The sequence below is a fragment of the Dromiciops gliroides genome, chromosome 4 (assembly GCF_019393635.1).
Source record: "Dromiciops gliroides isolate mDroGli1 chromosome 4, mDroGli1.pri, whole genome shotgun sequence".
Lineage (NCBI taxonomy): Eukaryota > Metazoa > Chordata > Mammalia > Microbiotheria > Microbiotheriidae > Dromiciops > Dromiciops gliroides.
Genome location: NC_057864.1, coordinates 42,223,393 through 42,246,165, shown reverse-complemented (window position 1 = coordinate 42,246,165; position 22,773 = coordinate 42,223,393). Strand labels below are relative to the sequence as shown.

At 40.8% G+C, this 22,773-nt stretch overlaps 1 protein-coding gene across 1 annotated transcript in view; it reads right to left on the bottom strand.

Moving 5' to 3' along the window:
• ODF2L (outer dense fiber of sperm tails 2 like) overlaps positions 1-5,490 on the bottom strand; it is a 47,670-nt gene extending 42,180 nt beyond the window's left edge. Inside the window, exons 1-3 of the mRNA XM_043999631.1 lie at positions 5,374-5,490; positions 1,883-1,984; positions 405-577 (exon numbers count right to left, since the gene is read on the bottom strand). Of these exons, the coding sequence (XP_043855566.1) occupies positions 405-577; positions 1,883-1,984; positions 5,374-5,490 (392 nt within the window). The remainder of the gene's footprint in view (positions 1-404; positions 578-1,882; positions 1,985-5,373) is intronic.
• Positions 5,491-22,773: the final 17,283 nt, after the last annotated feature.

The window sequence follows — 22,773 nt, the reverse complement described above, 5'->3', positions numbered from 1 at the left end:
TTTTAAGAACCAAGGATCATCCCTTTGCCAAAACAAATCATGTGGAAAGGTCCCTAGTGGAGGGAGTCCATAAATTATTCTTTATGAACTATGATTCTATTTATCTGAAGTACTCATGCTTATATTTACAGAGGCCAAAAGCCTTTGCTACATAAACATTTTATGAAAGGTTTTTATTATTGTTTCTACAAAACCTAATCCAATTCTGGCAAATGAAAACACATAAAATCCGCTATGAATGCATGATTGTCAGAATAAAATTGGGTGTTTTACTGGAAACGTAGCAGTAAACAACTGTAAGAGAAACGTTTATCAACACAAGTTATAGAAATTATATTTGCATATCATTTATATAACAATCTACAGATTGACAGATATTTAAAATTCCCTATTAAGTAGCGTACCAGTTCACGTCATTTTCACTTGTACTCCATGGATGATTATTTTCTTGTGGTTTACTTGGAGGGTGGGATGGCAGTTCTTCAGAACGACTTTCATGTTTTTCTGGCTTATCCATAAACCCAATAATAGAATCTAGATTTGGCTTTGGGAGTTCCTTTTCCAGGCAAGCTGCAAACTTGAAAATAGTTCATTTTTAAATTTTAGCCTTTCTTCTGAATTAGGATATACTTTTGACTTCTATCACTAATCTAGTTAGACCAAAGAAATTATCATTCTAAGTAATTCCTTATGAGAAAGTTGTATAGTGGAAAAAGAAGGGAATTGAGAGGCAGATACACTTAACTATTTGTGAAAGCCATTTATCTTTTCTATGCCTCAATTTGCTCATCTGTAAACTAGGATATCTGTACTACCTCTCAGAACTGTGAATAAAGCATCTTGGAAACATTAAAGCATTATAAATCAGTTATTGTTGTCCAACACTCAATAACTTTAAGTAGGTTTGAAATACTATGAAAAGCTGTATCAATGAATTTTAAAAGCAAACAAACAAAAAAGATCTTCCAAATTGATTGTAAAAGTAACCATTAGGGAATACTACAGTATTAAAGAATACAGGAAAACACTGCAAGACTTACATGGTCTGATACAGAATGACATAAGCAAGCAAAACACTACACACTATGCCTACAACAATGTAAATTAAAATGACAATAAAATCAAAACAAACTGCAATTATAATGACCAAGTTTTGTTGTAAATAAGATTTATAAGACTGTACCTCCCTCCCTTCTTTGCATGAGTGTGGAACAATGTTGGACTCTGTTAATGTACTGGTTAGTTTTGTCAAACTGCTCCCTCCCCCCTCCCTTTTTTTATTCTTTCTTTTAAGAGATGGTTCTGGAAGGTAGAAGGATTAGGAATATATATTGGGAAAGATGATGTAAAAAACAAAAGTTATAAATAAAAATATAAAAAACAATGCTAGTCTGGGATTTCATTCTGTACCCTATAGTGAGGCAAATAGGGATATGACCCAAGGAAAGACTGACACATTTTATATTTCCTAAACTAGAATAAGGAATGTTGTTTGATACCAGTGATTCCAACTATCAACAGAGAAGGATACAACCAAAACATTGTATGGTTACTACAGCAACTAAACCATTTAAATATACTTGTGTCTTCACCTCAAGTTCCTGAAGGGCAGAGATTATTTTGTTTATACCCTGCTATCTGTTCACAATACAAAGGGCCTGGAAGATGGCTGGCATTTAATAAATGTCTGACTGCATTGTTGGACATATAGTGAGCATTTAGTAAATATTTGTTTGGACTGATAAATGGACAATCTGGAAGGTAACAGTTCTGCTACACAAGCTATAGATTGTTTTTGACAACCTTTCCAATACTAACATTCTAGTAAAACCCTAGTACCCTCCTTCCTCTTTAAAAAACAACAACAAATTCACAAACTTACATGAAAAGGATGAGGATGAAATGCCTGTCTTTGATTTCTGGAATGAGATGGATCACCCTGGTCAGACTGAAAGAGAGGTGCCGGCATCCCAGTACATTCCTCCTGTAGAAAATGTGAAGGAACTTCACTATTGTCATGTGTCTAGATGAGGGCATCAGAGAAAGTCAGAAAAAGAAGGTAACCAACACCAAAAATGTATTTCACACTCTTGGAGGGAAATGTTTAAAATATACGGTTGCATTCCCTCTCCTTAAGTGGCGAACACATCCCCTAATTTCATGTCTCAGGTAACTCAATGTGGTACAAGGGAAAAAGCACCAGAATAGGCATTAGAACCTCCTGGTCTGGTTCCAGCTTGCACCATTACTAGTCTGGTGAATATGGTCACCTAATTGCCTCCAAGTTATAGGGATAATTATATATATATATATATATATGCCCTCCTGAGCCCACTTCCTCATCTATAAACTGAGGATAATATCTTGTTTTAAAGGATTACTGTGGGGAACAAATGAAATGGGTCTTTGGTATGATGAGGACTGAGGCACATGAGGTTTATTGAAGGCTACTGGCCTCCACACTAGGTGGCCCCAGACCACGGATTTCCAAAGCTTTCCCAATGCTCCCTAGCAAGCTGCTACTTCTGGTGCCTGGCAATGTCCCTGGAGCAAACAGGCCCTCTCCCGACCACTCCTCTTCTCTAGAGTCCTCAGACAGGCTGTCAGCAAAGTGAGATTATTGAATTCTCAAGGCAAGAATAGGTTCTAAGGGAGGACAAGAGGAGCCGGTTTTCTACTTCTAGAATGGGTGGCTTCCTGATTCTCAAATAGTCAATAGATGGGTAGATGCCAAGTCCATACACTCCAGATAAGCGAAGGGTTCATTATGATCGCTGATAACAATGCCTTTCTTTTATCTGGTATGGAAGGAGGGGACCTAGGACTGAACCCTACCTTGGCCCCAGGCAGATCATTTCACTTGTCTAGGTCTGGGTTTCTTTCTTTAGTCTGTTCAAGAGCTGGCCAGACTAGATGAACTCTAAGGTCCCTTCCTTCTGTAAATTTAGGACCCCCTAATCCTTGAAACAACACATGGTGTTAAGTAGTCAAGTATTTTTTTTTAATCTTACCGATAAGGAAACAGGTTCAGAGGAGAGTAAGTGGCTCAACCCATAGTCATAACGCAAGTAATCTGAAACTGAATCCCAGTTTGGTGCTTTTCTTACTATAATACATTGGCTCTCCACAGTATAAAAATTAAAACATCAAAATTAAATATACTGTTTTGTTGTTCATTACTAAAGAGAAATGCTAACATAGAACAGGTTGGGTTTTTTTTTTTTGGTTTGGTTTGGTTTTTTTAGTAAGGCAATTGGGGTTAAGTGACTTGCCCAGGGTCACACAGCTAGTAAGTATTAAGTGTCTGAGGCCAGATTTGAACTCAGGTACTCCTGAATCCAGGGCCAGGGCCACTGCGCCATCTAGCTGCCCTGAATAGGTTGTTTTTCAAAAAGAATGCTAGATTTTTACTAATAATTTAATGGACACTAATAATGACATCATGGAAAGAGCTGGCCAGAGATTCAGAAAGACACAGTTTCTCTCTCTCTAATGGATGTGTAACTTTGGCCCGGTCATTTGACATCCCAGTATCCTTAGCTGCCTATCTGCATTAGTAGAGGGGCTTTTCTAAGTTTCCTTTATCAATAAAATCACATGTCCAGAACTTCCCCAAAATCATTTTTTAAATTGCTTTTAGCTTCTTCCAGGCAAATACTCGTTTTATTCTTTATATTCTGAATAGTAAATACAACTTTAATTTACAAAAATGACTATTACTATGAGTGCTTAACTAGTTTATCTCAACATTTCCTTAGTTCAATCTATTACCGCTAAAATACAGGAAAACGCAGCATATTTTAGTTTAAATTTTAAGTATTAAAAGAAGAGCTGCAGGAAATTCTATTTTCCCTTAGATGAGGCCAGATTCAACTTAACAACCTATACCTGCTTTCCTATGGAACTGTTCAAAGCTGAGTTTAACATGTTCTGCCCTGAGGTACAGATTCCCAGAACTCCAGTGTTAGGCCAAAAACAGTGATGTTCAGGCAGGGAAAAAGATATTATTGTTCTCAATGTCTCTTTTTACAACTTAGAATCTATGAACTTATTCCCCTGAGAATTAAAATACAGGAGAAATTTCCAAATTCCTTTACAAACGTAACATTCCTTGATTAAGCCAAATAGTACCAGATACTTTTAAAAACACCTAAGTTACTTGCAGTGTCAATCGATCCAAAGCTCTCTGAACATAGATAGATAGCATTTGGGACCATTATACCAAGTCCAAATCATGTAGGGAAGGGCTAACTTGCTTGAGGACAGAGGCTGGTTGGAGCATATTGTTTATGTCAGCCATTAATGGTGAAAAATAGCATGGTCAGAGAATGGTCCTATTAAACCTCAAGCTCAGTTGGAAGAATAACCAGCTCCGCTGGCCGGCCTATGCACCTGACAATCGATTGTCCTCATCTTCTCTGTCTTTTGCTTTTGTTCGGAGCAGCGGTGCTGCTAGCGCTGTCCCTCCGCAGTGACCCCATAGAGGTGTCCCTTATGTACATCGTTACTCGAAGGGTCTCTTAAGATGTAGGCTGCCAGGGGGCAGGGGCTGTTTTTTCTTTCCATTTCAAGGGCTTGGCCTAATGCCCCCACAGACTATCTGTGAATGGTTCAGCACAGGGCTGGGCACAAAGTAGGCACTTAACAAACACTCGAGCGACTTTTAAAATATCCTATTTTTTTTTTCTCAATCAAGCGTAGGCCACAGAAAAGAACCAGCATCAGGCAAATCCAAAAAAGTTCAACCATTCCTGGGTGAATGTTTCTTACTAGTGCTCGTTTATAAGGAAGTAGAGCTTGTTTTCTCCTACGGGCCCTGGGCTTGGGCTCCCTGGCTGACTCCACGGGGGCAAAGCAATTCTGAGGCTCGGGAAGGCGGCCCCTAGGGTCCTCCTAGACAGGGAAATAACAACTCCCCATCCCTGCCTTCCCGTCGCGGCATGTGAAGACCCCCCAGGCCCCTGGATTTTACTGAGGAGATCCAGGATCAGCAGATGTGTAGCGGCCCGGAGTACCAAGTGCTTTCCTGAATTTGAGCTAATTAATAACAATAATGATAATGACAAATAACATTAATATAATGTCTAACATTTATATTGTCTACTATGTGCCAGGAACCGTGCTAAGCGCTTTACAATTATCATGTTTGAGCCTCACAACTCTGGGAAGTAGACGGTATTCTCGTTTTACAAATGAGGAAAACGGGGTTAAGTGACTTGTTCAGGGTCACACCTCTAGGACTTTTAGAAAGCTGAATTTGAACTCAGGCTTTCCTTTTCTGGGCCACCCCCTTTGGGATTCCATTTTCCCCGGCGGGAAATGGGGCGGTTGGCCTCGGTGGCCTCTCGAGGTCCCTTCCCTCCGAGACCGTACCCTAGTCCACGAATCGGTTCTGGGGAAGCCTTCGTAGGGCAGCACACTCGGGGAGGGGCGGGCGGCCGCCGCGGCACCGCCCAAAAGAGGCGAGCTTGGCACTGGGGGCTCCTGCATGAGGCTGCCCCGTCCGCCCCTTGGCTTAGGGTCAGCTGGGGCCTAGGCTACGGCGTAAACGCACACGGAGGAAAAAGAAAACGCCGCGGTCCCGGGAGGGCGCTGGGGTATTTCCCTCCCAGGCCGCGGAAGCTCGGAAAAGGGGTCGGAAACGGAAGCCCGACCAGCGCGCCTCGATCTCGCCTCCCGGATACAATGGCGCCACGGACGTCAACGCGCCAACGCTGGCGTCGGCACGTCACGTCACGTCACGTCGCGTCGCCCCTATATAAAAGGGATGGCGGGCGCCAAGGCCCCGGCAGAAGCGGAAGGGTCTATCTACTGTACCGTTGTTCTCTCAGCGGGCAGGGAGGAAGCGGGCGGGAAGTAGGGAGTGAGGAGGACTAAGGGCTGGTTGGTGGGTGGCCCGGGGGGAGAAAGCGTGTTCCTTGGATTCGCTAGCAGAAAAGTCGCCGTTACCGGACAAAGTAGGACGAACGCAAGCGACGTTGATGACCGAAGGAAAGCGGCTCCTTTGGCAACCACCAGGCTCCGCCTCTTCCGCCGCGCCTGTAGCCGCCTTACCCTATTGGCTCACAGCGGGAGGGGGCGGGCTCTCGGAGCCTTGATGTTATTGGTGTGCTTGGGGAACGGGGCGGGCCCGGGCGAAGCCGGGTGTCTGTCAAAATTACTCCACGTGGAGGGGAAGTGTTCGTAGGGAAAAAGCCGTCCTCGTCCCTTATGGCTGCCTGACCTTAAAGGCAGTAATACCGTCTCAGTGGGAGTGCACTGCTTTGTTCTTCTTGGGGAGAAGGAAGGTTAAAAAGAAAGGGGGGTGGAGTTGGAGGTGAAACCCCCGTGATAGGGACAGACCAGCTGGAGTTTCCCCCTGCTTCTGCAAGCAGTCTGACTTACAAAGCCCTGGATACGAAAGGCCGGCGTTCTCTCACAAGGTCGCCGCTTCATTTCTGTTTTTAACCGGGGATTTTCTGTAACTTCCTAAAAGTTATGGGTCAGGCCACTTAGATCGATTCTACCTTTTGGGTGCCCCCTCTCTTGTTTGTTGATACCACACTTCAGAGGATCAGATGTAGGGACCCTTCTCTGAAGCTCGTCCAGCCTAACTCCCTTAATTCCCGGTAAACTGAGGCCCAGAGAGGTCAAGTAAGAGAACTGGAGATCATGCATATACATGGCACTGCTGGGATTTGAGCGACCCCAGGAATGAGTATTTTGAAATCCCGCAGTCCTTCCATTAACACCACAATCCTGTGATTAGCTCCTTGGGCCATAGATGTAAGGCTGGAAGAGACTTAAAAGGCAATAGAGCCCCTTCCCTTGAGAGATGAGAAAACTCAGCCCCATAAAAATTAAGTGAGTACTGGAGTACCCAAGGAGAGAGGCTGGGAACAGATTTTATATAGAGTATCAAAGCAGAGAGAATGACTAGGTTGCCTGTGGGAAGGGTTAGGTGTCTCACAGTTTAACCAGATAATTTGTTTTCCATACCATGCAAGAGTCAGTGAGGAAAGTTTGGGAATCTGAGGAGGGGGAAGTTTGGTTAGATCTACAAAATAATCAGAGACCAAAGTTGGCAATGTCTGGTCAGCTCCAGGAAGTTCATTAGCCTGGCCACTGAAATCAGTTTTGGATCAGTCAGTTCTCAGTCAGTTGTATTTGTGAATCCTCAGGACCAAAGCCTTTCATTTAACCATTGAAGAAAGTGAGGCACTTAGAAGTTTTGTTGTTCAGTCCTGTCTGACTGCATTGGGGTTTTCCTGGCAAAGATACTGGAGGGGTTTGCCACTTCTGTAGCTCATTTTACAGGTAGAGTTAAGTGACTTGGTCACAATCACACAACTACCAAGTATCTAATGTGAGATTTGAGCAGAAATTTTCCTGACTCCCTAGTCCTGGAATTAGCTGCAGATCACTGACAACTAAGCTGGAAATTCTCTATCAAAGGCATCCACAATTTGGGAAGCTGTTATAAAACTCCAAATCCAATTTGTCTAGGTTCTGGCTGAAGCTTTTTCATTTACCGGATGCCCAAAGCTTCCTGAAGAGGTGTTGTCACAGGGAAGAAGTGGTGATTCTTGTGTATTCCTCAATAAAGAATTACACACTGGAACACAGTCCAATTAGAATTAAACTGGTCTTTTATTTGGCACTAAGGATAGTGATTGAGTGGGAAATCAAAGACCACCCCTCAGGGAAGCGGGCTTAGAAACATTCTCTTCCTAGAACAGAGGAAAGGCAAAAGCTTTTATAGAGGATAGATAGATGGGGTGTCCACCTGAAAGATGGAAAGTTCCCTTTTGGGGTGGGGTGGGGAAAGCTTGGATGCTGTCATATTCCTGAAAGTCTAGGGGGATTTTTTTGAAATGATGGTCCTGACCTTTGGAGTTAGCTCTGTCTCTTAGCTCCAGTCAGGTAGTAGCCATGCCTAATTGACTTTGCTGCTCTAGAATTTTATCTCCCCTTTCTTTTATGTCTGTCATGATATCCAGAAGGTCAATCTAAACTTTAATAATCCCTTGATTCCTCATTATGTCTGTCCTGTTATCTGGTCATCGTTGGTTTTGTTTCTCATGGAAGAAACTTAGTCTGAGTTATCCTAAGCCCCATGTCAGGAGGGTAATATAGCAGTTAACTTTTAGTGGTTGGTGTTGGCCTTTTCTATTGACTTGATAAGTACTTTAGGGTGAAATACAACTTAATTCATGCAAAAAGTGTACAGTACCAGGAGTTAATTGGTTAATTGGAAGAAATTATTGGGGTTAGTCCCATAACTAACACGGCAATTTTGGGCAAGTTCCCTTTCCTCTCTGAGCCCCATTTTCCTTCTTTGTGAAAACGAGGATAATACCATCTTGCCCCCTCTATTCTTATGAGAATTGTTAAGATTATATATAGGTGAAAGCAAGTCAAAAACTGTTTTTTACAAATTTAACATCAGCTTGTGTATGAGTGTTCTCCTGTTTCTTTTTCCCCCCATTCCCTCCCTGACATGGTGAGATGGAGATAGTAAGAGTAGAAAAAAATGTTTTGAAAAAATGGCACATTAACAAACTTGCACATATGAAATGCACACCTTAAATGCACATTGATAGGACCACCGAGGGGCACCTATGAAAAATGTACATGTGCCCAGTTGTCCGTACTTTGGCAATGAACCTAAAGCACCTCCATAAGTACTACAGGATGTCCCCAAAGTCTTTAGTGCAGTAGCACTTTGCCTCACCCTGTGCATGTACTTACCAATCTCTTTCAGAGCTATCCATCATGGCTTTTGATAGGAAAAAAAAGTAGCACAAGTTCCACAAAAACTATCCTGGCCCCCAACTGCAGGCTTCTGAATGGAAAAAGCATGAATGCAAAAGCATTTAGTAGCCTATGTGCCTGCCACGTGCCAAGAGCTGGAGGTGCACACTCAGTACAAATGCAGACCTCAAAGAGCTTACCTAATGACATGAACCACTGGCGCAGAGCCAGGGATGGCCTGGGAAGAGACAGCTTTGGATGGAAAAGTTACCGGAAGCAACTTACTAGGAGGGCAAGGGGAGTGAAGAAAGCCTGGCTTTTCTAAATGCCTCGATCTAAGAGCGCTGACACCTTTTGTATACAACCACCATGATTACATTAGATAGCACCTTGCATTTAGAAAGTTGACTAGTTCAAAGGCACCCATCTTCATTTTACCATAAGGAAATGAGTGATTTGCCTAAAGGATCACAATAGTAATAACTAGATTTGCAAAACACTTTACAAATGCTGTTATCCTCTCGACCATGCTGGGAGGGACCAAAGCCTTCATTTTCCAGGTAGAAATTCCTTGAGTGTGTTAGTTTATACTTATACATTCATTTAAGTTCCTAACCACATGCTCCCACCCTTTGGGGACAGGGAACCAGTCTTGCCATGTTTACATAAGAAGCTAAGTTTTAAATAAAAGAGCTATGGCCTTTCTAAAGATTTTAAAGTAGTTTTTACTTAAGTAGTTCTTAGGGGAATAAATGGTGTAGTTGTAATTACTTATTAGACGAAATAAATCAAAACTAAGAAGTGCAGGAATTGGTTTTGATACTTATTGTGGTAAAAATTATTTGTGGTATAGGCAGCTTTTGAAGGACCTCCCCTTTTGGGGGAGAAAAGATTGAATGCTCCCTGAAGAGAGGTTAAAGGGCACTTCCAGAACGCCAACTCTAGAGTGACTTCCAGAACTCAAGTTTGCTCTCTCTGGCTGGTGGCAGAGGTCCTGGTGATGTACAAGCAACCTTAGACTGGCGGGCCGTTCAGGTTGCTGAGTTACTTACTGAAAACCCTAAATTCCTTTGAACCAGCTTAAGCTAAGTTTAGAGTTAAGAGCATCTCTCTGTATTTCTATTTTCCTATTTCCTTATCTTTGATTTTTTATTAGTTTCACCTTTGTTTTTTAATTAATTAACAAGTAATAAAATCTGATCCTTTTGTGAACTAAAGCTTGGAGGCTCTTTTCTTATTGGAGTGGGAGAAAGATCTAAAAAGGGTAGTTCAGAGGGGAGAATAAACCTTAAAGGTCCCTCATATTTCCGGGATCCCAATATTAAGGCGAGTCACCCAAATAATGCTCAGTATATCAAATCTTGGCCCCCACACTTATCAAGTTGGATAAAGATGGAGAGCATCTCCTTATCAAATATGTATATGCAGGGATAATCAATTATATTGGATGACACCAGAAATGGGAGAGGGTGGGAAAAGGTGGGGGGACCTCGGATTAAAATATTGGGCTGAACTTTAGAAAAAGATGAAATTTAACAGGAATAAATATAGTGCTTTACTTGGGTTCAAAACTTAAATTCACAAGAAATATTAACAAATTTACACCATGCTTTAAGACTTGAAGAAAACTTTACATATCTTAGTTGATCCTTATTACAATCCTGAGTACCACAAGTGCTAACACCATTTTGCAGGTAGTAAACTTCAAGACTAAAAGTAAAATGACTTGCTCAGGGTCAAACAGCTAGTAAGTGTTAGAGGCAGGATTTGAATGCAAGGAAGAACCAAACTCTTAGATCTAGTACATTATGGTACTTCCCAGTACAAAATGGAAGAAGCATAAGATACACAAGTTTGAAAAAGATGGGACTCTAGCAAGCTCCAAGTGAGTAGTCAGCAATGTGATTAAGACATTCAAAAAAATCTTAAGTATCATGGACTGCTTTAAGAGAAACAGTATCCAGGATTAGGGCAGGTAAATAATCCCACTTGTATCAGCTCACATCTATTGTGTTCATCTGGAATGTCACTTTTTTTTAGACTGATATTGATAAAACTGGAGAGTTTTCAGGAAAATACAACCAAGGGATAGTCTTCAAGATTGCCATAGAAGGAAGGATCTAAATATGCAAACTAGACTTGTTCTCCTTATCCTAGAGCAAAGTCGTTTAAACAGTAGGTCTCAACTCCAGATGGGGTCAAGTAACTGAATGTGGGGGTTAAGAAAAATGTGGCAACAGTAAAAGATTATGTACCTATTTTATATAAAGTGTTAATTTCTCAGGAGAAAAAGGGTCACAAGTGAGAAAAGTTTAAGAAGACTTCATCCTAGAGGGCAGAACCAGGAACAAGGTGAAAAGAAGCAAATATAGGCTTTGTTGTAAGGAAATACTCGATTATAATTAAAGCTATTCAATGGGGGAGGGGGGGTGCAGTTAGGTGACAAAGTGGATAAAGCACTGGCCCTGGATTCAGGAGGACCTGAGTTCAAATCTGACATTGGACACTTGACACTAGCTGCGTGACCCTGGGCAAGTCACTTAACCTCCATTGCTCTGCGAAAAATAAATAAATAAATGAATGAATGAATGAATAAATAAATAAATAAATAATGATTAAAGCTATTCAAAAGAATTGCTTCAGGACATAATGGTTGGATGGGTTCCCAACTCACTGGAGTCTATAATTAAAGGCTCATAACCCCTTGTTTCAGAGGGGAGAGTGTGATATGTAATACTGGGTGGTCTCTGAGGTCCCTCTTAAATCTGATAGGATTCTAACAATTTGATAAGGACCATGAGCCAAAGATTTATGGAACCAAATGGGAGAATGTGTAAGTTAAGAAATTAACAAGAGTAAAATAGTGCACCATCTTGAAATCCCTGAAGGATGGCAGTTATAAGTAAATACAGGGGGAAAAGTATGTGGTTTTAAAGAATGGAGTTAGGTTGTCTAAAACAACTTGTAGAGCTAGCTGGCCCCTAGAAGAGGGATATAATGTGTAAATCGAGGCAGATGCTCTCTTGGGGGATTTTAGATACCAGAGAAGACAAAGAGCAGTTCTTGAGATTTAAATCCCTTTTTCTCTAAAAGGGAAGGAAACTAGAGAAAGACATCAGTGAAATTAAAGGTTTTATTAAGCAGGAAAGAAAAAAATTTAACGTGTACCTGGGTACTATCCAGCCTATGCTGAATAGGACACCAAGTAATAGATTGCATGGGTTTATGCACATTTTAAGCAAAGGCAGGTAAGGAATTGGGGAGGGAAAGATGGGTTTAGGAATGAGTCAGTGGGTCCCATTCCCAAGGAGAAGGGGAGTGAGGAATTCCAGGAGTCAAGGAAGTCACCTTTGATACACAAATCAGAAGGCATCCTTGGTGATGTCACAGGGAAAATGGTGAGGGTCCTTAGGTATTCCTCTGTAAAGAATTAGACTGCAGCACACAGTCCAATTAGAATTAAAATGGTCTTTCATTTGGTTCTAGAGAAAGTGACCAAGTGGGAAGTCAAAGACTTCACTCCCAAGGAGAAGGTGGTTTAGAAACATCCTCCTCCCAGAACAGAAGGAAGGCAAAAGCTTTTATAGAGGATAGGTGGGATGACCACCTGAAAATGGAAAGTTCATTTTTGGGGTGGGGAAATCTTGGATGTTTGTCATATTCCTGAGAGTCAGGGATTTTTGGGGGGGCGGGGCGGTGATGGTCCTGACCTCTGGCATTATCTTTGTCTCCTAGATGAAGTCCAGTAGTAGCCACACCTAAGTGACTTTCCTGCTATAGAATTTTATCACCCCTTCTTAGGTGTGTCTGTTCTGATATCTAGTTGGTCAGTCCAAACTTTAATAATCCCTTGATTCCTCATTATGGCTGTCCTGTTATCTGGTTATCTTTAGTTTTGCTTCTCACGGGAGAAACTTTTTCTGAGTTATCCTAAACCCCAAATCACTGATAAGCAGTTCACAGTCCAAGGCTGAATTAGGAGATGTCTTGATAAGGAGAGCTCTCAAAAAAGTAGAGTAATTCTGAGAGCCCCATAACCAAAGTTAGGGGAGTTGCTGAAGATAAGGTTGTCTCCAAAAAGATCATAAATAGGATATGTGCATAGTTTCATAACTTGCAGTCAGGTAGGTCTTTGTGTGTGTGTGTGTGTGGGGGCAATGAGGGTTAAGTGACTTGCCCAGGGTCACACATCTAGTACGTGTCAAGTGTCTCAAGGTGGGATTTGAACTCAGGTTCTCCTGAATCCAGGTCCAGTGCTCTATCCACTGTGCCACCTAGCTGCCCCATAAGCATTTGGGTTTTTTGTTTGTTTGTTTGTTTTGTTTTGTTTTTGCAGGACAATGAGGGTTAAGTGACTTGCCCAGGTCACACATCTAGTACGTGTCAAGTGTCTCAAGGTGGGATTTGAACTCAGGTCCTCCTGAATCCAGGCCCAGTGCTCTATCCACTGTGCCACCTAGCTGCTCCAGTCAGGTAGGTCTTTAAGATAGGGATGACTCTTGAAGGTCCATAAACCAACCAACCACCACCAAATGGCTCAGAATCTGCTTCAAAGCTGGTATGAGCTTAATTGGCTTCAGAGTCACTATTTTTCTGCATGTTCAGCTAGGTTTACTCTGGTTCACCACAGAGGATTTTCAAGCAATTATGCTCCTTAATCAATACAACCAGTCCCCATACAGCTCTCCTAGGTTACCTGGATAATTAGGGAGCTCAAGCAAGTCAAGGTAGTTAGTGTACTCATTTACAAATGCACTCATTCAAATGGTTTTGTTCTTTAAGTGCTCTCTCTCTCTCTCTCTCTCTCTCTCACACACACACACACACACACACACACACACACACACACGCACGCACGCACGCACACTCACATTCACACACACTGCCCCCCACTTCTGCACCCCTGAGCACTTCCCCACCCCTGGGTCTTCCAGTTGGGTATGTGTATGTCCTGGAAGGGATTTTTGTTGAGGTATAGATTGGTTTTGTTCACGTGTGGAATGGCCTCTGAGGTCCCATCCAAACTTGAGGGTTCTTTGATTCTGGGAAATTTTCATTTGCAGCATTGTTTGGACTTTTCTCCTACTTTCACAAAAAGTTTGCAGATGCTACATGTGTTAGTAAACACTGATTCTGCCCCTATAAAATGTTCCAAATTGTACATAAAGCATTCATCGTTCCACAATTCCCTTCACCTCACCTCACACAGACAAGTTATAGTGCCTCAACGGACAGAAGAGAAACTTCAAATGGTGCCTTCTCATTTATAAGAAATGTTTGCCAGGTAGCAAACCAAGGCATAAAAAGCAGACATGAGACAGATGGTCTGTTTTTGAGTTTGTAAAGTTACTAGCTACAGTATGATTAACTTATTACACACCCATTTTCTAAGCTCTAATGTTTGCTGGCTTGGGGGCAACTTCTCTGGGTATTTCTTTCCTTTAGACTGTGAGCTCTGTGAGATCAGGTACTATTGACTTTCTTTGGCCTTTGTGTACCCAGCACTTAGCTCAGTGCCAGGCATATAATAGGTGGTAAGGTTTAATAATGCTAGTTGTCTTACTGGCTGGCTGTTTCCTTATCTGTAGAATGGTGATGATAATACTGCCACCCTCACAGGTGCATTGTGAAGAAAGAGGCTTAATAGGCCTTGAAATACAATGTAAATATGTTTACATATGATATCTCATTTGATCCTCCCAACAACCCTGAGAAGTGGATGCTATTATCCCCATTTTATAGATAAGGAAACTGAGGCAGAAGTTAAGTGTCTTGCCTTGAGGCACACAGCTAGTAAATATCTGGGGTAGGATTCCAACTCAGGTCTTCTTACTCCAAGTCTGATTGATAAGAAGGCAGTCTGTACACACCTCAGTGCTTCATTAATTGTTATATGTTTATATACAGAATCATTTTCTACCCATTACCACCAAAATTTATCAAAGACTAATAACTTAAGATGAATATGTACTTGTTAATTAATCATCACCTCTTCATCTAGGTTTCAGTCCTGGGATGACCTTCCCAGGGGATCCTCTCCCTGCTTGGCCTTAAGGGCTACCATACCTTTATATAAGCCATCATCTTTCCTCTTTGCAGAGACTGGCAAGGAGTTGTAAGCTACTCTTTCTTTCAACAAACAACTAGGCAAACCTTTATTACACACTTACTATGTGTACTGGAAATACTAAATAAAAAATGAATGGCTTCCTATTCCCTCAATTCTCCCCATTACTCTAGGCTCCTACCAAGAGAATTCCTGGGTAGATAGGCATATTCCTCAGGTTCACTTAGATATTTGGGGGGTGGGGTCCTCAGAACTGAACTGTCTAGAATGTGCACAAGGTGTCAAACTCCTGTGACCAGGCCAGCATGGCCCTGTAAACTCCAGTAAAGATACAATAAAACAACGCAATATTTGTATTTTTTTTTAAAAGTTGTATTTGTGGGTCTCTAAGTCTAGAGGGATACACACTCATACACACGTGTGCATGTACACACATATTCCATGGGGATATTTGAATTTGACTTCATTGCTGCAGACCATAAGATCCTCTTTGTTATTTAGTCATGTCCCATTCTTTGTAACCCCATTTGGGGTTTTCTTGGCAAAGATACTGAAGTGGTTTGCCATTTCCTTCTCCAGCTCATTTTACAGATGAGGAAACTGAGGCAAACAGGGTGAAGTGACTTGCCCAGGCCAGAGTGGAACTCACAAAGATGAGTCTTCTTGACTCCAGGCCCAGTGCTCTATCTGCTGTGCCACCTACTGGCCTGGGCAGCAGGGACATTGCTATTGTCCCAACATTTGGGATTCTTCTAGAAGTAACCCCATAGCCATGGCTTCAGTTTAGAAGGGAACTAAAGAAATTGAAATATGTGAAGCTGAAGGGAGGGCTCTCAGTTTAAAGATCTCATAACTCAATTTTTTAAAATGTACCTAATTCAAAATTGGTGAGGCCAGCTAGCTCTATTAAAAAGGGGAGTCCCAGCTAATAAATTTGGAAGATCCTCTTCTAACAGTATTGATATCCCATCAACACATCAGAATCATTGAAGCAAATGGTAGCCAAAGATGTTCTCCACTGTTAAGGAGGAGATCTGATGTGAAGCCCAAGCTGAAGATTCATTCCTTGTGCATGGTCAGGTCCTCTGCATGCTCCTTTCTGCAAAGGATAATCAAACTCTGGACATGGAGCTTGATGCAGGAAATCTGTAACCACTCAATAGTGTCCAAAAGGAAAAACAAAGTGAGAGAAGAATATCATTGCACAGATGTACTTGGATGGACAGCCTAGAGAGCAGTGGTTCTCAAATGTCTTGTTCATGGTAAAATGTTCTTTGCCATAAGGAATTGTGGCACAATGAATATGTAACTTGGCAGCAATATAGGAGAATCAGAATTATGTATGAACAGTTTCCTTTTAATAAGTGCAGGTGTTTTTGTTGAGTTCTCTGCAAATTCAGGTTCTGCAATGTTTCGAGATTATATTTGTAGAAGGCAACTTTTATTATTTAGTTTGTGACTAGTATGCTCACCATACTACATATTCTGGTTAAGTAGAACTTAAATTAGGCACAGGTAGGTGGTGTGATGGTAGAGTGTTAGGCTTGGAATGTTCATGAGTTCAAATCCAGCCTCAGACAATAGATGTGTGACCCTCAGCAAGACACCTAACTCTGCCTCAGCCTCATCTGTAATATAAACTGGAGAAGGAAACAGAAGACCACTCTAGTATGTTGGCCAAGAAAAACCCCAAATGGGATCATGAAGAGTTGGACACAACTGAACAAAGATTTTACATTAAAAATACTGCTTAAAATTGTCTTTTTGCAGCACACCCTTTGAGAACCACTACTGTCAAAATGCTACACATATGTAAGGGGCTCAGAATTAAACAAAAGAGCAAATGGAGGAGCAACTAGGTGGCACAGTGGATAAAGCACTGGCCCTGGATTCAGGAGGATATGAGTTCAAATCTGGCCTCAGATACTTGACCCTTACTAGCTGTGTGACCCTGGACAAGTCACTTAACCCTCATTGCCTTGCCCCCCCCCCAAAAAAAGAGCAGACTGGATCACCTTTAGCAAAATGCAAAAATGCTTCAATGACCCTAAACCTCTTCTAGAAACAAAAGTCCATATTTATTATTATTTTTTTAAACATCAGTATTCTACCAGCTTTGTTGTAAGGCATGGAGCATGGAGCATAGAGCGCTGTATAGTCTCTAGAGAATTGAAAATGAGTATCACACAGAAGGCAATGGAGAGGCGCATGTTAGGTGAAAGCAAGTTCCAACCTACAACAAATAAGGAACGTCAAAGATTAGGATTAAAGAACGCTGTTAGAGAAATGTAGGATTGGAAAAACATCATGGGTCCTGGTGAGATATGTGACATTCAGTTACGACTTGATTTCCTCATGCTAACAGAAGAAAGTGACAGCCTTCAATGCTTCAAGACTTGATGTCTTTGTACTGTTCCCACTATCTCTCCAAGATGATGCTGCAATGGTTGCTACTTCCCTGCTTAGCCGTATTCACCAGTCAATAAACATTTATTAAGCATCTACTATGTGCCATCCACTGTGGTAAACACCAGGTGTACAAAAAGAGGCAAAATACAGTCCCTGCCTTCAAGGAGCTAACAATTTACTACCATCTCTAGCTGCCAGCTCAGCTAAAATCCTTGGCTTAGTTTTGGTATCGTTTTCCTCATCTACAAAGAGTAGAAATCCTTCTTTATCTGATTTTTAGCAAAAGCTTCCCTATTTCTGTTCCTTCAAAGTCTTGGCTTCAGCCAAGACTCTCAGCCCCAGGAGCCAGGCTCTTTCTGAATAAAGTTAATGGTTTTGGACTTTAGCATTTTTCCCTAATGACTCACCCAGGAAGTAGGGTGACTTTCTAAATTCTCATCTTTGCAAGCTGGATAATAAAATCGATAGTGGCCATTGGCCCCAAATTTAACAAATAGCTTTGAAGATTCCCTAATTTTTTCAACTCTTGGTCTCTCCACCCATGAAAATGAATATGTATAGAAAAGATACAGTCCATGTATGTCCAAGGGGCAAGTTCATTGTTTCTACTAACTTTTTAACCCCATTCCTGAGCTTTTCTTACATAAACATGGCCACTAGATGTCTAAAAGTGCCACATCTTTACATTTCATTGTTTCTGTTACTGGCCCCATAATATCCTGTAAATCAAACTGCTCCATGTCTGTGAAAAGGGCTTTGTCACACACCCTCACAGGAGAGAGGCCTCCAGCACATTGGGCGGATACCCTGTGGTGAATTTGTGGAAGGACATAGACTAGGAATCCTAAAGCATAAAGGAGAATGAATGAGTTACAATCTGGATCACTGCAGATGAGATTACCTTTCCATTTTAGTAAACTTGGACAACGGAATCTTGTCCTTTCCAGGATATCTGCATCATGCTTTTTCAGTAACCAAGAGTAAGATGTAGCCAAGGTATAAACCAATTTCAAAAGTTAAAAAGTCATAGGAGATTTAGTTGTGCAAATTAAACTAACAAGATTTGGCCGTCGAAAACAAGCTATTGGGATTTGGAATGTAAGCAATCAGATTTTATAGTGGAAATAAGAAGCTTCATCCAAGTTGAGGCTCCTACCTCCAGCTCTGGCTTAACTGTGGAAAAGAAAGAGATCTTTAGCAATATGTTTGCGCCAGATATCTACTAGGCCAGAAAACGAATGGGCCAGAACAAAACTTTGTAAGAGAAATTGTAGGGGAGTGAAATCTGCTTCTGCCCCCCTCCCTTCCAAGTTCCCACCTTCATTATTTCTAACGATCTTCAGAAAATATAGGAAGGAGGGAGAAATGCTGAGTTATCTTAGGATAAGGGTAACTAGGCATCACAGTGAATAGAGTGCTGGACTTGAGTCTCTTTATCTCTGCCTCAGTTTCCTCATCTATAAAGTAGGAATAAGAATGGCTCCTTCTCTCAGGGTTGTTGTGAGGATCAAATGAGGTAATAATTGTAAGACTCTTTGTACAGAGCCTAGCACGTAGTAAGTTCTATATAAATGTTAGTTATTATTATGAAGTGTATTTATGTTATTGTTATCATTATTTCTAATCAACATATTCACCTCCTATGTGCCACACACTAGGGATTCAGAGACAAAAATAAACAATCTGCCATTGAGTTTATATCCCATTGGTGGAGACAACATTTCAGTCCATTCAAAAGCATAGTGTCCTATGGGACATTCACCCAGAGGCCATTTGAATACAACCAGAGGATGTCTCAGGGTGAATAATTTATTTTAGGAAATTGAATAAGAGTTGCTAATGCTGTGATTTATAAATAACCCTTTCCTATCTAAGCCCAACCTTCAAACTGAATTTCTTCGACTGGACCTCATTTTTGCTGCCTGCAGCCAACTCCTCTGAAATCCTATTCCATTGGCTTGCCATGGCATGGAGGTGATCCTGGGTTCTGGGAGGCCACACCAGTGGAACACAGGTTCTGCTATGGTATAGCCCAAGTCTAGGATGTTGTCACGATAGAAGGGTTCAAGTTGTGGGCCTGGTGATGGACCCTGTCTCCATCATGCAGCCTGGTTAAGGGGCTAGAGGCTCCTCACAAGCCTGGCAGCAAATGAATTTTTCAGCCACAGCAACTCTCTAAGACCATTTGCTACATTTTTAGGGAGCTACAATTTTCAACAGCGATGGGAGTACCTACACTGATGAAATTATAGAACACCCCACCCCCAAGTATTGAAATATGTTCATACTTTGTTCTTTAGCGAGATTTATCTAGGTAACATTGTTGAGTGGAGTCCCACTCTCTTAGGGCCAGGCTTGAGGTCATCACCTTCAGGATTCCAAAGTATGGGTGGGGAGGGGCACTGGGTGTCTGTTTGCCATCAGCTTGGGAAAAAAATGATCTAAATCACTATTGATTAGAGAAATGCAAATTAAAACAACTCTGAGGTACCACCTCACACCTATCAGGTTGGCTAATATGATAAAAAAAAAGGAAAATAATAAAGGAGAAGCTGTGGGGAAAAATGGAACACTAATGCATTATTGGTGCAGTTGTGAACTGATCCAACCATTCTGGAGAGCAATTTGGAACTATGCCCAAAGGGCCATGGGACTGTGCATACCCTTTGACCCAGTAATACTACTACTAAGTCTATATCCCAAAGAGATCATAGAAAAGGGAAAAGGATCCACATGTACAAAAATATTTATAGCAGCTTTCTTTGTTATGGCAAAGAAGTAGAAATCGAGGGAATGCCCATCAATTGGGGAATGACTGAACAAGTTGTGATATATGACTGTAATGTAATATGTAATATATGACTGTAATGTAATATGCACTATTGTGCTGTAAGAAATGATGAACAGGCAGATTTCAGAAAAACCTGGAAGGACCTAAGTGGATTGATGCTGAGTGAAGTGAGCAGAACCAGGAGAACATTGTACACAATAACAGCAACATTGTGTGATAATCAACTATGATAGACTTGGCTCTTCTTGGCTTTGCAGTGATCCAAGACAAATACAAAGATCTCATGATGGAAAATGTTCTCCACATCCGAAAAAAGAACTGTGGATCCTGAATGCAGATTGAACCATACTGTTTCTACATTTTTGTTGTTTTTTTTTTCTTTTTTTAGGTTTTTCCCTTCTGATTCTTCTTTCACAACATGACTAATGCTGAAATATGTTTAATGTGATTGTACACATATAACCCATATCAGATTGCCTTTTGTCTTGGGGAGGGGGGAGGGAAGAGAGGGAAGGAGAAAAATTTGGAACTAAAAATCTTATGAAAACAAATGTTGAAAACTATTTTGCATGTAATTGGAAAATAATAAGATACTTTTATGATAAAATAAATAAATGAACAAATAAATTATTTTTCAGAAAAGAAATACTATACCAACTTCACTATGATGCAGATTTAAGACAAATTCTTCCAAAATTTAATGGAACCAAACTTTGTCCAGAGTTGGTCCAACTTATCCACATTCACGTGAACTTAAGCAAAAGATAATCACCTTGTCCTCCTCCTTTTTAAACTTCAGATTTTAAAAGAAAGCTATTTAAGCTTTTGTCCGACATGGCTTTAATAGTCATTTAAAACTTATTTTACAATGCCATTTTGTAATTTTAAAACCTTCCAATGTTTTAGTATCACTTAATTTTCCTTTTTTTTCCTCTGTAATATATTTTCTCTTAAGTCTCAATTCAATATTTTAACAGAGCCAGTGATCTCATTAATGAGGTCATTTCCTCCAATATTACATACACTAGCCATGCTCTCTCATCCAGTCCCAAGTTTTGTCAATAAAACATCATTAAGGATTTTATTGAATTTCATCATCCCTCATCTTACTCCAGCGTACTATAGTTTTTCCTCTGATACTTTCCCGACTCCCTTTAATGCTAGTACCTTCCCTTTGTAGTTGTCTTCAATTTATTCTCTATGTATCTTATTTATGCTTAATGGTTTGCATGTTGTCTTCCTCAATAGACTATTAACTTGAAAGCAGGTACTGTCTTTTGCCTCTTTTCCTATCCCTAGCACTTAACACAATCTCTAGAATATAGTTGGTACTTAATAAATGTATACTGACTTAATTCTTTTTGATAATTTGCATATGCCAGTGCCACCATCACAATGCATTTGGTATCCTTTACTTTAGCTATACTACATTACTGACTTCTACCCTCATTTCAAGTCATAGGTATCAGAGAATTGTTTGTATCATTTATGAAGTTTGAGTCATCATGGATTGTACATTGCCGCATGCTTACACACATCAAGCAAGTTTCCATTTCCTGATGAGTTACGTGCTAGTCTGATTTTTCTTAGAACATGATGTTCCATGATTCACAGCTATATACAGAATCCACCAGGAAAAGCCTTTTGTTTAAAGACTAGGCAGAGAACAACGTGGGATCCCAAATTTTTTCTCCTGTTCAATTTGAAATTCAGCTCATTGTCCATCTTCAGTGCCTGTCCAAGAGTACAGAGTGACTCATTAAAAGGACTGCTGACCCTGATGCCTCCCATAATTAGATTATAGGTATACTTGATGTTTACAAGGTGGATCATGACACTTGGCTGATCTTTTGTATAACTACATGAGAAGGGTCTGCAATGTTTTGGGAGCACTAGGAAATCAGCATGATACCATTCACAAGTAGCATCATACAGAAACTCTCCCTCATGATTTAAATGTAGCCCCTGCCCCACCCCACTTTAGGTCTACCTCATCAGACTCCCTCTCTTCCTCTGAGATACAACTCGGCTGCCATCTTTGGCTCAAAGTCTTACTTAATGCCCCCAACTGCCAGAGGTCTCCCTTCCAAACTATTTTGTATTTACTCGGCATATATTTGATCCAGAATATCATTTTATATTGATTCTGGATACATTTTATGTGTACTTCATCCCTATCCCCCATTATGCATTAGAATGGTGAATACAGATTATTTTCATTGTTTGCTCTCCCATCCCCACACCTTGCACAGTGCCAGGTGAATAGTAAGTGCTTAAGAAATGTTTGTTGATTGATTGATTGATCATCTATAAGGAATCCCTTTACTATTTAGACTCTGCAGAATATCATCAGAGACAACAGAGAATAACTCCAGCAAAGATACAACTCCCTATTTCCTGGTTTGATATTGATACTCAGAAGACTTGAACAAAGCAATCTCTGAGGCTACATCCAGCAAGAAGTCTTGAAAGGTCTTAACATATGCCTATATTATGCACGTATGCATGTCTAAATGATTGAGGATAGATTTCAAGGCTTTATTTTTCCATCTTGAGTAATATTATTTTTAAAAAATACACATTAAATGTAAAAAATCTTATATTTTTGACATCCTTCAGTTAAGTGTGTGACAGAATCTCCAAAGCTCTTAACCATGTGTTAACATTGAAAGAACTGAGTTTAAATTCAACCTCAGATACTAGCTTTGTGGCCTTGGGCAAGTCATTTAACCTCTGTCTATTTCAGTGTCCTCATCTGTTAAAAGGGCATAAT